A 17,823-nucleotide genomic window follows, 5' to 3' on the forward strand; every position below is an offset into this window, starting at 1 on the left:
AGCTCTTCTGCACTTTTGGGTTTGGTGCCTCTTATCTTCCTCTTGACAATAACCCACAGATTCTCTATGGGGTTTAGGTCAGGCAAGTTTGCTGGCCAATCAAGCACAGTGATACCATGATCATTAAACCAGGTATTGGTACTTTTGACAGTGTGGGCAGGTGCCAAGTCCTGCTTCAAAAATCAAATCAGCATCTCTATAAAGCTGGTCAGCAGATGGAAGTATGAAGTGCTCTAGAATTTCCTGGTAGACGGCTGCACTGACTTTTGTCTTGATAAAACACAGTGGACCAACACCAGCAGATGACATGGCTCCCCAAATCATCATTGAGTGTGGAAACTTCACACCGGACCTCATGTAACTTGGATTCTGTGCCTCTCCACTACACCTTTAGACTCTGGGACCTTCATTTCCTAATGAAATTTTCCACAGTCACTGATGATTTGGGGAGCCATGTCATCTGCTGGTGTTGGTCTACTGTGTTTTATCAAGTCCAACTTTTTGATGATATTCTAATTTTATGAGATGCACCCATATATATATTTATATATTTTTTTTAACAAAAGTTACTTTTTAAATTCAATTATTTAATGAAAGGCAAGGCCTATGTGCAAAAATTACTTAAGTGCTGGTTCACATTGACTGCTACTTTGAAATCGTGCTACTTCACTTGAAGTAGCACGATTTCAAAGTAGCAGGTCTGCGAGATTTCAGGTGCTACTTGGCTGACATCTGTGCCACTTCATACACAGATGTATATGCAATTCACACCTAAAATCGCCAAAAATAGTGCAGGAACATTTTTTTAAATTGGTGCAGCACCGCAAAGTTGGACAGGTGGGAGAATGGATGGACAGCCGCACTCCAAAAAGTCTTGTTGAAAAAAGACGTGCTCTTTATTGTAAAAAGGAAAAAATGCACAGCACACAACAGCCTACAGTGGGATAGACAGCTGACGCGTTTCACATTAACAACTAATGCTTAGTCATAGCTGGAACCGCAAAGTTGGAGTTGCATTGATTTGAACAGTTTTATTGTCAACTGTCAAATCTCATGACAAGTTGCACCGGTGTGAACGGGGGCTTAATGTAGTTGTTAAGGTTGACTGACTTTTTAACAAATATACTGTTTGTTCTTTGTGAAATCACACTGATGCTAAAAGAAACAGATTTAAGTTAATTCTGTACAGACCTAATAATGTAACATAATAATAATCTATGTTGTTAATCCTTACAGAGGATAATGATAATCCGAAGTCAGATGGAAAAGGGAACCTTTCTGAGCAGAGTGAAGACCCAGAGCCTGATCACAAGCAACCAGGTCCCCACTCTGACCCAGACATGAACTGTGATGATGAGGCCAACAGCTCAAGTGATGCTTGCAGTGAAGAAAGTGAAGAAAGCGAAGACTGTGAAGTGAGGAAAACAGAAGAGGAGATGGAGCAAGGAGGGTTGAGTGCAATAGGGGCTATTGGAACTCTAGGAGCATTGGGCCCTATGCACATTAAAGTAGAACGTTACACAGAGAGTGAAACGGACATGCGTAGACCTGAATCTTTGAGCTCTGATAGCGCCAAAGACTCTGAGAGTGCAGAAGAGGAGGAGGATGACGAGGAAGACACAGGTGTGCGTGTTACTGGTGTTCTAAGCAGACATCAGCGAAGGAAAAGGAGAAGAAGAAAGGGTTTGGGACCATGTGGAGGCCGTAGGAGACGTCTCTCTGGAGGATCCAGTCCTGGTGGGCTAGAGACCACATTGGGGGATCCACCAAGATTGCTCCCTTCCACCCCTCCGCCAACTGGAAACTGTTCTTCATCTGTGCTAAAGATCAAGACGGAAATGTCAGAGCCTATAAACTTTGATAATGACAGCAGTATTTGGAACTTCCCACCTAATCGAGAGATCTCACGAAATGAATCCCCTTATAGTATGACCAAGCCTCCCACAGGGGGCGAACATTTCTCCCCTTCCCCATCTTCCACAGCTGCTGCCCCTCCAGCCCTCCATGTTTCCATACCAGACTCTGTTCTCACACCCCCAGGTGGGGCTGAGGGAGCTGGACGCAGCAAAGCGCAATACTCTGGATCCTCAGGGGGCTTAGGCCCTGTCAACTCTGACCCTCTTTCACCTCCACTGTCTGCCTCTCCTCGAGAAAAACCTCCCCAAACAAGTGGCCCATCAAACTCCCTTCTGTACGCAGGTGAGCTTGAAGCACTACAGAGGCTTCAGGCAGGCAACGTGGTCCTTCCTCTTGTGCATCGCGTGGCAGGAACCCTTGCAGCCACAGGAAGCAGTGGACAGAGGGTATATACTACAGGCACCATTCGCTATGCCCCAGCTGAGGTGACTCTGGCCATGCAAGGCAACCTGCTGCCCAATGCTCATCCTGTGAACTTTGTTGATGTAAATGGCCCAAGTTTTGGTTTGGACCCCAAGACCCCAATGGAGATGCTGTACCATCATGTCCACCGACTTAACATGTCTGGCCCATTTGGAGGAGCTGTGTCAGGTGCTGGTCTTACCCAGGTGCCTGCTGCCAGTGTCTTCACTACAGCTGAGGGGATATTCTCCTCTCTCCCATTTCCAGTGTACAGCAATGGCATCCATGCAGCACAGACTCTAGAACGTAAAGAGGACTGAAAAACGAAGGAGAGAAGTGAATGAAAAGTAGAGAGAATGAGGAGGAGAAAAATGAACAGACTGCAAGAGCAGGGAAAGACATTAATAAATGATGCAGAATGTAGGTGGCTATGTATTGGTCCTAGGGGCAGCTAAGCCTGGCCACCCAATGTCTCCTCCACTGCTTCCTAACCCAAGGCCGCAAAACTGGGTTTTCCTCATGAGTTGTACTTATGAATACCTTTTTCCCAAAGCATTCTGGGACCAGTAGCCCCGTCTTCCGCACCTCATACATATAGCAGGGCTGCACAAAACCTTTTCTCCATTGGCCTCTTTTTGCGGCTTTGGCTTAGTTGGCAGATGCCTCTCCTAGGGACCGCTCGCACTGTGCCCGTTGTGCCGTCACTTAGAGTTGGGGGCAACGGCTGCGTTCTGATCCTTTACAACCTAAAGTATTCCAGCACTTTGACTCACACATAGATTCCCCCATTTTTGACCCCAGAACTTTATACGGTCTTATTTTTACTCCTCACCCAGTCACTGCCAAAATAATGAGACATGGCATTTTGTGTAGTACTTATTTTTTTCATTCTTTTGAGGCCTCTCCCTCTCTGCTGCTAGAACTTAGATCTGTTAACTCTTAAATTGCCAGAGAAGTCAATGCACTGCATGCTGATCTGGCAGAAAAGAGTTAACTCAACTTGTACTACTGGATCCTGAAAGTGTTGTCAGTCTTTCATAAGCCCACAACATTGTTAAAAAATGGTTGAAACAGTTATCAAGACAGCTACGTATTGATGTACCAAGATGCCTTGTCCTTTCAAGGTTCATGTATGTGTATGTTTAAAGATGTTTCTTACACTTGTCACTTGCAGGAAAGAAAGTTCTACACACCTGATTCATAAAGAAGACTTTCATCAAAGTTGGATTCAGGCAGATCCCTGAAGTTAGCTGTTTGTAATGTCTTAGTATCATGTGAATTTCCCTTAGTTCACAGGATCTACAGTAGTTTAGAAAAGTAGCTGCTTTAAAGATAATCTGGCTTCAGGTGCTTTGAGCAAGAAAGAGTTCCATAAGAAAATTGTATACTTACCTAATGAGTACAGGTAGAATTGAATGGTTCTTTCTTCAGTAGTTTCCTTCTTGCCAAAGCAATTCTCTGCACGCTATAGGAAAAGGGCTAAAAAGTAGAGTGTTCTGGGTAACAGGGGCCTAACTGCTGCTATAATAGCCCATGCAACTTCTTTGAATTTAGAGGCAAGAAGGGCTCCTCACCAGCTAATAAGACTGAACAGGTTAACCTGCTTTATCCATTCCTGTCCAGGCACAGTTTTTATTCCAGAGTGTACCGATGCTGCTTTCTAAATAAATATAAATACACATGTGATACATGTATAGACAGTGCAACATTAAAGTGTGCAATAATTAACAGCATAAGTGCACTCTTCACTATAGAAACATTGCCAGACGAGACAGGTTTTGCACCTCTATTCCTCCTTATGGGCCTAATAGGTTGTATTTTTGTCTACTAGAATATACACAAATGTCATAACAGATTTCTCTAGACCTATATTGCACAGTACTGACCAGACTATATCAGTTTAAAGTAAAATCATCACATGTGTCTTCTTTCCAAGCAACTCATTTCCCTGTGATAACAAAGACTTAATAATCTCCTGTCTATTGGGGTAAGGTGATGGAGGGGTCAAATAATTTATGGCAATTTTTTTCCCAACAAGTGGTGTTGGCAGTGCCTGCACCTCTCACCACCACCTCACTGAAAGTGTCTATTTGTACTTCCCACCCCCCCTACCCCCTTGGCACTTAGCATAAACCTTATGAGGTGAGAAGCCAACCTTACAAGTTTTTGGAGCATTTTGCAGTGCTAAGAAGGTTGACTGGCCTGAGGGCAGTTGTAAAATGCCTGTACATCCATTTACCTTTTAAAGTGAAATAAAAGTCTTGTATTTTTTTTTTTTTATAACAAACATGTTTTACTTACCAGCTCCGTGCAGTGGTTTGCACAGAGCAGCCCAGATTCTCCTCTTCTCGGGTCCCACGCCAGCGCTCCTGGCCCCTCCCTCCTGCCAGGTACCCCCACAGCAAGCAGCTTGCTCTGGGGGGTACCCAAGAAGGCATGCTCCCAACCCACGGCTCTGTGTGTCCATTCACACATGGAGCTGTAGCTCGGCCCTGCCCCTTCCATCTCCTGATTGGCTCACTGTCTGTGATTGACAGCAGCGGGAGCCATACCAAAGGCCAGTCAGGGGTGTGAGTCCCGTAGATGCAAGACTCTTGTGGACATCGCTGGATTGAGAGGGTGCTCAGGTAAGTATTAGGGGGGGTGCTGCTGCACACAGAGGGTTTTTTACCTTCATGCATAAAATGCCTTATTCATGGACTGTCAGCAAAATGCAGATTCATCAGCAGGACTATTGGCATCATTTGATATTTTCAGCTGTGCTTAGTCTGCAGAGCTCTGTAAGTAAATAAAAGCATATATGGCAGTTGTCCCCAACGTTGATGCTGCTATTTTCTGTGTCTACAATCCAATGAGACTGCATTTCCCAAAACATGGTTCCTTGCCACAGCTGAAAATATTTTTTCCCATACAGTTCCTTGTATAGTAATCTCTGAATAGTTAAGGCCGCCATAGAAGAGTTGAAAACCAAACATTCTATCAATCGAAAAACGAAAATGACGCGTGCGATTGTGCCAACATTTGTTTTGTTTTTCTAAAAAAAATCCAGCATGTTGGATCAGGCACTTTCGATTGCAGCACAAAAATCATGTGTCTCAGCTGGCACAATAATGATGAGAAGAAATTAACGACCTGATGATCAACAGGCATTTTTGTTTGATTTTTAACTCATCTATGGCCTGCTTAAGACCCTGACACTACTACAGGCACCTCTCCATGTTTCTAGATCATGAAGAAGTAGGAAGGCAGCGGCGATGTTTGTTTTTTAGTTCCGGAGTACTTATTCTGCAATAGAATGGAAGCGGAATTGAACTCTAGGGAGAGCGCATTTGCTTTACAACTGTAGTCAGGACCATAAAGGAGGAATAGCTGGTGGGTTTTTGCAGAAGTTCTGGTGGAGCACCTGGTAGGAGCATCTGGGCTTCGGTTAACTTTTGAGCAGCAGCCTTTGAAAGAGCTTTGTGAAATTACTAATGCAATTCTGAGAAAACTACGGTGAATGACTAACAAAGGGGCAGGCTGTGAAGACACTAATCAGAGAAGGAGCTAAAAAGATCAGACCAAGGGGTGTGGAGACTGTAAGCTGTACTTGATGGGTGAACGCAGGAACCGAGGGATGAGCACATTCAGAGTACATGGTATCACTGGATGTAATAACTAAACCGTAAGAAAGAAGAAAGTAGCAGAGGATGGGATAAACGTGCACACTTTAATTTCTATATTTGCTGATTTAACTTTCATAGTCTTGATCTCTTGAGTCAAATCTAGCTCTAGGGGAATACATTCTTTCCTACATCAGATATGCTATTAACACTTTGTCAGATAGGGGACATAGAGCAGGGAATTTCTTTAAATTCAAACACATCATAGCTATTTTTGCTATCAAGAGAGGCTTAGAACATGGGGTTGTAGACCGCTGATGTGATTGGCCCTGTAAGGGCAAAAGCCATTGCGGCTAATTTTAAACTTCATAAGCCAGGTAATTTTTCCAAGCAAAACAACGATTGTGGCAGTATGATGTGTATACAGTGGGTTACTTTGTGGACTCTTTTTATTGCACAAAACACTTTACTGACCCATCATGTTTTTGCTGTTACATGTTGCGTGTCCTCACCAGCACTGTGTCTACCTGTTATAGTTTACAGTAAATGGAGGGTTAAAAAAAAACATAAAAACCATCTTAACCTCTTTATTATTTCTTCATAATGCCCTCTAACATTTCTACTCTCCGTCTAATGCACTTTGATTGGTTGAAAGCCTAGCATCAAATTATGGCAACGACTAGCAAATACAACTTTTCTTTTATAATACTCAGAAAGTCTCCCCCAATATTTTGAAGGGGCAAGGGGGAATCACCAGGGGAAAAAAACAATAAAAAAACAAAGTGCAGATATTGGTTTTGTTTTGGCCACCAGAAATCAGAAGGGGAAAAAAAAAATAACGGAGTCACAAGAAACCAAAAGTGACGTTTCATGGACTAATGGGTTTCTGTTTCCTACTTCCAGTCTGTTTGGCAGCTTATCCGTGAAACATCTATTACCAGGTGTGAGACTTTGTAATGTGTTGCTTAGTGTGTTACAAAAAAAAAAGAAAAAACACAAATCTAAGAAAGTTTAAAAAAAAAAAAAGAACCATTTCCAAGTGTCTTTTTAGCTGTCTCATTCCAATTTCAACGTGTGTTACAATATGCAGTATATTCTAAGCTAATGTGAGTGTTTATATCTGTTGTCTTTCTCTGTGCTTTTAAAACTGTAGTCCGGGTCTGTCACGTTCTTTACTCCCTGTGTGTCAGTGAATCGGTGGTACCTGGGGGGTTCGTGGATGTTTGTATAGTGGCAACGCTGCTTTCACTGTTGGTACACCCTATGGGTAAACTTGGCTCTTTCTTTGTTTTCATTTTTTGCTATCGCTTTTACTGTTGTGAGATTTCAGTACTCTGTCTTAATGACTGTTCTGTAATTTTTACCTCTGTCTCATGTCTGTCTTTTTCCCACATAAACCAGCAATGTAACATTTTCCAAAGGCCGCATACCTTCTTTGTGCGAGGGAGGGACGGTTAGCTTCCTCTTCTTTCCCAGCTTGAAGAATGATGACCCTACAACATCACACAATAAGCTGGACATATAAACTCGTTAATCTGACATGTTAGAAGCCCAGTTTCATTTTCATTTAGTCTGTGAATAGAGGAGGCTCACTAGTTTCAAAATGCAAATAGCTCCTACATTCTGTCCAGCCCTTTATGGCTACTTTTGTACATTGTTCACAGTCCATGCAGGTATGTCTCTGCCCTGGCAGAGTTCTTAAAGCCATTAGATCACTTACCACTACAGCCAATGCCAGCTGGTAGCCACTTTTTCTGCATTCCAGAAATCCAGGCATGACGTGGACTCCTAGTTTAATTGGGGTGCCTTACAATCATCCAGCAACATTTGGGGAATGTGTTAGCAGGGGACGTGCTCTTTCAATGTCCCAAGCCAACGTCCCTCGCTGTCTATTGCTGTGTTCGGAAAATTAAGCCAGACCTACGCATTGGCTCTACCTCCTATCTTTTCAGTGAGGGAATGTAGGACGGGATTAATTATAAATTGCAACCTTTAAGCCTCCTCTACCATTGCCTTCTGTGTCTTCCTGCAGGGAAAGGGTTAGGACAGTGACGCTAGCCCTGCTTCTCTGTCAGAAGGCTGGCTTTCAATCCAGAACCCAATACTGCGCATCTGGAATGAGTTAAAAAGACAACTCTCTGCACATTCGTGGTGGTTGCAAAACACTGAAACTCACGTCAAGGTTTTATGTTTTACCCCTTTGTCTTCCATCTTGTTTTCTGTTCGTTTTTTCTTCCTTTCCTTTTTTTAATATTTTTTTAATAAGTGTTTGTGTTGTGTCAAAAAATTAAAAAATAATATTATTAATAATAATAAACTATTGAAGATTTCTGGTTATTTCAATTGAGCGAGTTTAACAGCTGCTTTCAAAATAAATTGTTCGACAGTTTGCAAAAATGACAAAAAAGTTTTTTTTTTTATTTGTGACGACCGTGTCTGTGTTTTTTAACTATTTCCTGTAAATTAATATGAAAACTTTATAAGGTTGGAGCCACTTTGATTAATTATTAAGAATATGAAAGGGAGGGTTGTTAGGAAATAGACAGAATTGTACCAGTAAACCCAGCAGTGTTATCAACATAAACGTTTAAAAAGAGAGATATATATATTAAAACATAAAAAAAAAATGAACAGTATGGATACTTTTTCTTGTGTGTTACAGACTAACTCAGTTTTAACTCAACGTGCCTCATCTGTTGTATAATAAAATAAGAAAAACATTATTTTTCCATTAACCATCAGATTAATATGGTCCAGAGAAAAAAAATTAAAACGCAAAAAAAAAAAAAAATCTGTACATAATTTCATTTTTCTTTTTAAAAAAGGTTCTTTTTTATACTTTTCTAGGCCTGCTTACATATCATACATGCTGTCTTTTATGTAAATTAATTTTTTGATTCATCCGGCAGGAACCATTTTCATAATAAACTTTACATTTTGGATTTGTTTGCAGTTTTGGCATCTTTTCTTTCACACATTAACACCATCCACAACAAAAAAAAATTACAGCTGGGGCAAATATAGGTTGCTAATAGGTCAATCAGCCTTCAAGGACCTTCAGCCAAAGATTTGCATGTTGATATGCTTTCACTCCATGGGCCTGATTTGCTACAGTTTGAAGCGCGGTAATTACGAAGTGTACGTTTTATGATCGAATGATTAAGGTGAAGACAGACTCCCTTGTTTTCATTGCACTCCATCTAGCTTCAAACATTAGTAATTTTAGACCCAAATACTATTTGGGTTGTTTTTTAAAAAACAAATATGTATAGTTTTGTTGTTCCCAAGAAATTTTCAGAACATTGTCACTTTTGTATTTGTGTAAATATAATCTGTTTTCAGTAACTAAATATTTCAGATGGATAGATTTCAGATCTTAGTGACTTGATAAAGCTAAAATCCAGACAAATATAAAAATACTATTTAGACCATTTATGTATTCAATAGAATGCTTACATGAATCCTATGATGCCCTGCATGGCAGTATTCACACTAGGGGAGGATAGGCAGCACCAGGTCTAAAACTTGTCTGTGTAGTTTGGTAAGTGTGCGTGGGTCACAAGACTAGCTAAACAGAATTAAAAATCCTTTGGCAGGTAAATAGTATTTTATCTTTGTTCTTAACTGTTTGCCTGGAGTTCAGCTTTAACCACTTAAGAACCGCCCCACGTACATATACCATGGCAGGGAGGCCTTTAAGTGCATAATCACGTACCTGTACTGGACTATCGTGAGCGGCTCTAGGGCGTGCGCTGCCGGAGCCACGCTCCCGCTGTGACTGGATTCTGAAGCCAATCAGCTGGTCGGGCGGCCGCGATGGCCGCTGGCTACCCACAATCGCTCGGTGGAGAGAGAGAAGGATGGTCTGCCTATATAAACAAGGCAAACCGTCTTCTCAGTGAGGAAGAGAGACATTGTGATCCCTGCTAATCGGGAACACAGATGCCTCTCGGCCTCGAGTGCATTCACCCCCCCCTACAGTTAGAAAACACTGAGGGGGAACACATTTAACCCTTTTATCGCCCCCTAATGTTAACAATGTCGCAAAAATCGCTGATCACCACCTTTACTAGTAAAAACACTTAAGAAAAAAAAATTCCATATATCTATCCCATAGTTTGTAGACGCTATAACTTTTGCACAAACCAATCAATATACACTAATTGTGATTTTTTTCTTAATAATTCTTAATAAAAAATTATGTAGCAGAATACAAATTGGCCTAAATAGATGAAGAAATTCGATTTTTTTTGTATTGGGAATGTTTTATAGCAGAAAATAAAGAAATATTGTTTTTTTTTTATTTTTTATTGTTGTCGCAGAGGTGATCAAATACCACCAAAATGAATCTCTATTTGTGGGAATATTTTTTTATACATTTTATTTGGGTACAGCATCGCACGACCACGCAATTGTCAGTTAAAGCGACGCAGTGCAGTATCGCACAAAATGGCCTGGTCAGGAAGTGGATAAAACCTTCCGAGGGTGAAGTCGTTAAAGACAAACTTTAGTCAAATATATAAAATGTTCCTATATTCAGTTGATAGCCCTAATGCAGCTGTTTTACCCACATACCTCTATCTATGCACATATTTACTATAAAAATCAACAATAAAAAGATAAGGACAAAACAAGTAGGCCCAGTGAAAGCTAAATATGGAACTTTGGTCACAAATGACAGGGGTAATGCTAATGTATTAATTATTTTTTCAGTTTATAGATATAAAAAAAAGATATATTAGGGATATTAATTCCAAAACCAAGTTAAGAGAAACACCTCTGTGGTTGTAAGAAAACAGGTCCTGAAACAGGCAAGATTTATAAGAAAATAGGTCTTCAAACAGGCAAGAAAAGCTAAATATTAGCAGTTCACCAGGGTTTGAAGACTTGCACCCGAGAGTCCTCAGGGAGCTTAGCCCAGAGATAACCAAGCCACTCTTTGTACTCTTTAACCGCTTCAACCTCGGACCATTTTGGTGGTCAAAGCCCGAGCCACTCTTTGCAATTCGGCACTGCGTCGCTTTTGACGTGGCTGCCCAAAAAAAATTGACGTCCTTTTTTTCCCATAGAGCTTTCTTTTGGTGGTATTTGATCACCTCTGTGATTTTTATTTTTTGCGCTATAAACAAAAAAAGAGCGACAATTTTGAAAGAAAAACAATATTTTTTACTTTTTGCTATCATAAATATCCCCCCAAAATCTATAAAAAATATTTTTTTTCCACAGTTTAGGCCGATACGTATTCTTCTACATATTTTTGTTAAAAAAAATCTCAATAGGCGGTTATTGATTGGTTTGCGCAAAAGTTATAGCGTCTGCAAAATGGGGGACGGTTTTATGGCATGTTTTTTTTTTTTACTAGTTATGGCAGCGATCAGCGATTTGTATCGGGACTGCGACATTATGGCGGACACATCGGTCACTTTTGACACCATTTTGGGACCATTTTTACAGCGATCAGTGCTGCAAAAATGCAGTGATTAATGAAAAAATTACACTGTCAGTGAGGGGGTTAACCACTAGGTGGCGCTGTAGGTGTTAAGTGTTCCCTAGGAAGTAATTCATACTGTTAAGCGGCGTGGCTACACATGACACATCACTGATGACAGTTCCTGATCATCAGTGATGGGCGGCAGATTTGAATGGACATACCTGTACGCTAATCTGCCTACCCATGCCATTCTGTCGACGTAAATAGTCGTGCGGCGATCGGCAAGTGGTTAAAGACTTAAATGGCTGGAATAGTACAGGATGATTGGCATAGAGCAAATGTGGTTCCAATATTCAAAAAGGGTCCCGATATACAGTACTGTTAAAAACTTTAATGCCCTGTACACACGATCTGTTCATCCGATGAAAACGGTCTGATGGATTTTTTCATCAGATATCCGATGAAGCTGACTTTCATCAGTCTTGGTATAAGAAGGGAATGTGGGGTGGGGGAATCTGCGCTAGGTGAAAAAAAATATTAAGCAATTAAGGGTGGGTCCTGGGAGGGACGTCCTGCAGCTGTACACTAATGCTTAGATATAGAAAACAAAAGAACGTGTGCGAGAGAACAGTGCAGCGCTGGACAAAAACGTGGAATCAAATGTGTGAAATAAATGTGGAATATAACAAATTAAGTAATAAACCATAAGTAAATAAATAAAATAAATAAAAATAGTAAACCAGCAAAATCTTATGTCGCAATTGTCCACTAGGTGAGTAGGTAGTATGCTACAAAAGCTGAACTTTTGTGGTAAGTGATGTGATAACTGAATCAAAAGATAACAGAATTATGATACCGCAGTGAACCAGTAAATCCTCTCACAGTAGTCCACCGACTTAATGTATACTGTGCCACATAAAAAGACAAACTAATAAAAATATTAAAAATATTTTGATAATAGTGCACAGTAAATTGATAACTAATGCAGTGCAAATCCACAAAGTGTATGAAAAAATAGAGTCCACAGGAGGGAGTAGGGGTTATTAGCCCCCTCCAATGAAGATGATAAGGAAGTGAAGATCTAATAAGAGTCCACAGGTGGGGATAGGAGAAAAGCGATCCACAGAAGACACCACACCAGAAGAATTGAAGGCTTACCAGAGAGCCTGCGACCCCACCTTCTCAGGAGGGGTCTAAACAGGCGTGATGGGAGACAGTTGTCCCTTGAGATGGCAGGAATGGATTGATATCCCATACGGATCAGATGTCAGGATCCCCAGCTCCACAGCTCCTCGTGTAGATCAGTGATGACAACAATCACAAAAGTGTGTGTTGGCGGTAATCAACAGGCATCATGTAAGGAGGAAAAAGGAAAACATTCCCATAGTGTAGGCGTCTTGATATACATTTTATTCTTTAAAAAAAGTTCCATAAAATTCCCATACAAATTGAGTAAATACAGGGTCCTTGCAAGGATAAACTCCGTATCATAAAACCAGACCGCCTTGGGCCGTTAGCGCATGCGCAGTGCGTGTGTTGCAGCCCGACGATCGTTTCGTCGTAATGACGTCATCACGTGCCCCTGATGACGTCATTACGACGAAAAACGATCGTCGGGCTGCAACTTTTTTTAAAGAATAAATTTATATCAAGACGCCTACACTATGGGAATGTTTTGCTTTTTCCTTCTTACATGATGCCTGTTGATTACTGCTAACACACACTTTTGTGATTGTTGTCATCACTGATCTACACGAGGAGCTGTGGAGCTGGGGATCCTGACATCTGATCCGTGAGGGATATCGATCCATTCCTTTCATCAGTCTTGCCTACACACCATCAGTTAAAAAAACGATTGTGTCAGAACGCGGTGACGTAAAACACAACAACGTGCTGAGAAAAATTAAGTTCAATGCTTCCGAGCATGCGTCGACTTGATTCTTAGCATGCGTGGATTTTTAACCGATGGATTTCCCCACAGACGATCGTTTTTTTCTATCGTTTTTTTAACCATCAGATAATTTTAAAACAGGTTCTAAGTTTTTTCACCGATAGGAAAAAAACTGATGGCGCCCACACACGATCGGTTCGTCTGATGAAAAACTTTTTCATCAGACGAACCGACCGTGTGTACGCGGCATTAGGCAGGTGTGAAGAAATGCTGTAAAGTAAGAATGCTTACAAAAATGTATAATTGAATTGCTTATATTTATCCATTTACACAATGCAAAGTTAACGAACAGAAGAAACATCTAGATCAAATGAATATTTGCTGTGACTACCGTTTGGCTGCAAAAGAGCATTAATTCTTCTAGCTGTACTAGCACACAGTTTTTGAAGGAAATGGCAGGTAGGTTGTTACAGACATCTTGGAGAACTAACCTTGGAGAGCTTCTGTGGATGTAGGCTGCCTCAAATTCTTCTGTCTTTTCATTTAATCCCTGTCAGACTTAATGATGTTGAGATCAGGGCTCTGTGGGGGCCAAACCATCACTTCCAGGACTCCTTGTTCTTCTTTACACTGAAGATAGTTCTTAATGACATTGGCTGTATGTTTGGGGTTGTTGTCCTGCTGCAGAATAAATTTGGAGCCAACCACACGCCTCCCTGATTGTATGTTATGATGGATAAGTATCTGCCTGTATTTAGGATGCCATTGATTGGGCAACATTGAGGACTGAAGATGCTGTGGTCGACCAAGGAAACGTAAAGCGACTGTAAAGGTAAAAAAAAAATAAAAAAATAACAAACATGTCTATACTTACCTGCCGCAAACCTCCTCCTCTCAAGTCCCCCGCTGTCGCTCCTGGCCTCTCCTCTCTGTCTAGTGAGTGCCAGCTCCCGAGCCCCACTGCTGCATCCATTGACACAGACTTAAGGACTCATCCCTGCTCCCTTGTCACTGACTTTGATTGACAGCAAAGCCTGCTAGATCTGGAAGTGAGGGGAGAGAAGAGCTTCAGACGTGCACAGCGCTGGATCCTATGAGGGCTTAGGTAAGTTAAGGGGGGGTGCTAATGCCTAAACATTTTTACCTTAATGCAGGGAATGCATTAAGGTAAAAAATGTTCAGGCTTTGGAACCACTTTAATGCAGCAGATAAAAGACACATCATTCTGTAAGGCCCCATACACGAGAGGATTTATCCGCGGATACGGTCCACCGGACCGTTTCCGCGGATAAATCCTCTCGAGGATTTTGATCCGATGGAGTGTACTCACCATCGGATCGAAATCCGCGCCGAAATCCCATCGCGATGAGGTGTCGCCGCGATGATGACGCGGCGACGTGCGCGACGCTGTCATATAAGAAATTCCACACATGCGTCGAATCATTACGACGCATGCGGGGGATTGATTCGGACGGATTGATCCGGTGAGTCTGTACAGACCAGCGGATCAATCCGTTGGGATGGATTCAAGCGGATAGATTTGAAAGCATGTCTTCAAATTTTTATCCGCTGGAAATCCATCCCAGGGGATAAAAATCCGCGGAAACAGATCCGCTGGATCGTACACACCATAGGATCTATCTGCTGGAGCCGGTCCGCGGATCAATTCCAGTGGATGGATCCTCTCGTGTGTATGGGGCCTAAGAGCTGCAAGGATGTGGAATTCCCTTCCACAGGTGGTGGTCTCAGCGGGGGGGGGGTTTCAAAAAACTCTTATGCCGCGTACACACAATCGGTCAACCCGATGAGAATGGTCTGATGAACCGTTTTCATCGGTCAAAACCGATCGTGTGTGGGCACCATCAGTTATTTATCCTTAGGTTAAAAAAAGGCCAACTTGTTTTAAATTTAACGGATGGATCCCTAACCGATAGAAAAAAACGATCGTTAGTAGGCATGACCATCGGTTAAAAATCCACACATGCTCAGAATCAAGTTGACGCATGCTTGGAAGCATTGAACTTCGTTTTTTTCAGCACGTCGCCGTGTTTTACGTCACCGTGTTCTGACACGATCGTTTTTTTAACCGATGGTGTGTGGGCACGACGGACCATCAGTCAGCTTCATTGGTTAACCGATGAAAACGGTCCATCAGACCGTTCTCATCGGATGGACTGATCGTGTGTACGAGGCATTAGATAAGCACCTGAATGGCCACAACATACAGGGATAGACAATGTAATACTGACATATAATCACACACATAGGTTGGACTTGTGGGTTTTTTTTTCAATCTCACCTGCTATGTAACTGTAGCACTACCCCCGAAGGAGCTGCTGATTAGTTTTGGGTCTACACTCGGCCTATCAACCCCAGAGTTTGGCTCAAACCCTCCCTTGGCACAACTGGGTAACCCCAACAATTATGGAACCCACTGGATAGTTGGGAACCACAATGGTAACATATAATAATGCAATGCAGTTAATGTTGCTACCTTTCACTGGTCACTTGTTCAGTGGTATAGGATGGAATGGCACACAAGTTTATGCTTAACCAGATGGTAAGTGTTTACTTTATCAAAAGAACAAACATCAACAGTTGACTTCCCGCAGGGCCCTGCTGGAGTCAATGATAACGAGTTTGAGGTTAAAGTCGACCTATACAGCCAGACCTGATCAAGAGCACAGCGGAGGGATTCCCCCAATGCAATGCTATTAGCAGTGGAGCACCTCTCCGCCAGGCCTCACTCAGCCCTGACAAACAGTAATACAGGGAAATTCAATGTAAACTGTACTGTACACATAAGTCTTTATACTCTTAGGCCTTGTACACACGACCGAGTTTCTCGGCAAAAACCAGCAAGAAACTTGCTGGGAGATATTTTTTTGCCGAGGAAACCGGTCGTGTGTACATTTTCATCGAGGAAACTGTCGAGAAACTCGACGAGCCAAAAAGAGAGCAAGTTCTCTATTTCCTTGATGGGAATGGAGAAAATGTGCTTGTTGAGTTTCTTGACAGCCTAACAAGGAACTCGACGAGGAAAACGATGTGTTTCGCCCGTCAAGTTCCTCGGTCGTGTGTACGAGGCCCGAGACTCCCGCTAGTGGGCAGTTCCTGGACACGTGTCCTACTTAATAGCTCAGTTCACAATTGTCCTCTCCTGCTAACTGGAGTTTACGCTAGCCTTTCGTTGGTGCACGTTAACAATTTGTAATCCAAAAGGGAACAGTAAGAAACATCCAAGTCAAATGTAAAGTGTGCTGGCAGCGCAGGCGCCAACTCAATCAATGCACAGTCAGTGCCGATCCTAACCTACCTGGGGCCCTAAGCAAAATTACATGTCACATTAAAGTTGAGAAGCGGGGGGGTTTGGGGGGAGCGGGGTTTGCTGCTGACAGTGACATTAAGCATTGAAGATTAAAGTTAAGAAGTGGGTGGTGGGGGTGTACTGCTGTCGAAAATGACATCTTACATTAAAGTGACAAGCGAGGTGAGGGTCTGATGATGACTTCTCACCAGGCAGGGCCTCTAGTAATTTGGGGGGCCCTCCGCAACTTTGCAGGGCCCTAAGCGGCTTGCATAGTGAGCCTATAAGGCGGATCGGCCCTGTGCACAGTCAGTATTATTGGGCAGGTGCCCGTCTCACCCAACCAGGCCTGGTCTTTCTGGATTGCTCCAATCAGCGAAAACTCCGACACTGTCTTTTCCGTCACCGACAGTTCCCGGTCTTCCACGCGGCCGTCACACACTGCTGATCGAACAGGTCACCAGCTGTTCTTGGACACGGTCCAGTCACTCCGTCAGGAATGCCCCTCACAGGATGGGGCGATCCACATAGGTGAGTATAGGCCCAGATTTCTCAGGCCTAGGCTCCAGGAGACAAGCCTCAGCACAGGTCTCCATCTTGCTTGGAGAGGCGGTCCAGAGAGAGCGAGCCAAGGACATCCTCCTCCTTAAATTACTTTACCCAGCAGGCTGTGCGGGGCACAACGTATTTTGGGATCGCACAGTTGCACTCTGGACATTGTATTCTGTCAACTGACCAGGGCATTAATTTCTGTACCAGGGTAAAACAAACAGAAGGTGGCTATAATACAATTGACCACCGGAGGGAGCTGAGTTCCTTCTTTATCCACCAACGGTAGTCTTTTAACCATATAGAAAGTGGTACCTTGCTACATAACTATGCTTACTTCCCCTCGACATTGGAAGATGTCCAGCAGTGCAATCAACCAGTGGGACCCAGGTACACCCATCTACTGTCCAGAGAAGTCTGGCCAGAAGTATTCTGCATGGAAGAATTGAGGCCAAAAAGCCAGACTTCTGACGTGGAAACAAGGCGCAACGACTCCACAATGCAAAAAAACATAGGAACCGAGGTGCTGAAAAATGACAGCAGGTGCTCTGGACTTACAAGTCAAAATGTTTAATATTTGGCTTTAGCAGGAGGCAGTTTGTTTGCCAAAGGGCTGGCGAGCTGTACAAAAATGAGTGTCTGCAGGTAACAGTAAGGCATGGTGGAGGTTCCTTGCAAGATTAGTACTGCCTTTCTGCAAATGGAGTTGGAGATTTGGTTAGGA

General features: G+C 42.6%; 1 protein-coding gene across 1 annotated transcript in view; it reads left to right on the forward strand.

Moving 5' to 3' along the window:
* The window catches only part of NPAS3 (neuronal PAS domain protein 3), a 589,204-nt gene extending 584,842 nt beyond the window's left edge, over positions 1-4,362 (forward strand). Inside the window, exon 12 of the mRNA XM_040333134.1 lies at positions 1,237-4,362. Within this exon, the coding sequence (XP_040189068.1) occupies positions 1,237-2,639 (1,403 nt within the window). The 3' untranslated portion in view covers positions 2,640-4,362. The remainder of the gene's footprint in view (positions 1-1,236) is intronic.
* Positions 4,363-17,823: the final 13,461 nt, after the last annotated feature.

This window comes from Rana temporaria, chromosome 13 (genome assembly GCF_905171775.1).
Source record: "Rana temporaria chromosome 13, aRanTem1.1, whole genome shotgun sequence".
Lineage (NCBI taxonomy): Eukaryota > Metazoa > Chordata > Amphibia > Anura > Ranidae > Rana > Rana temporaria.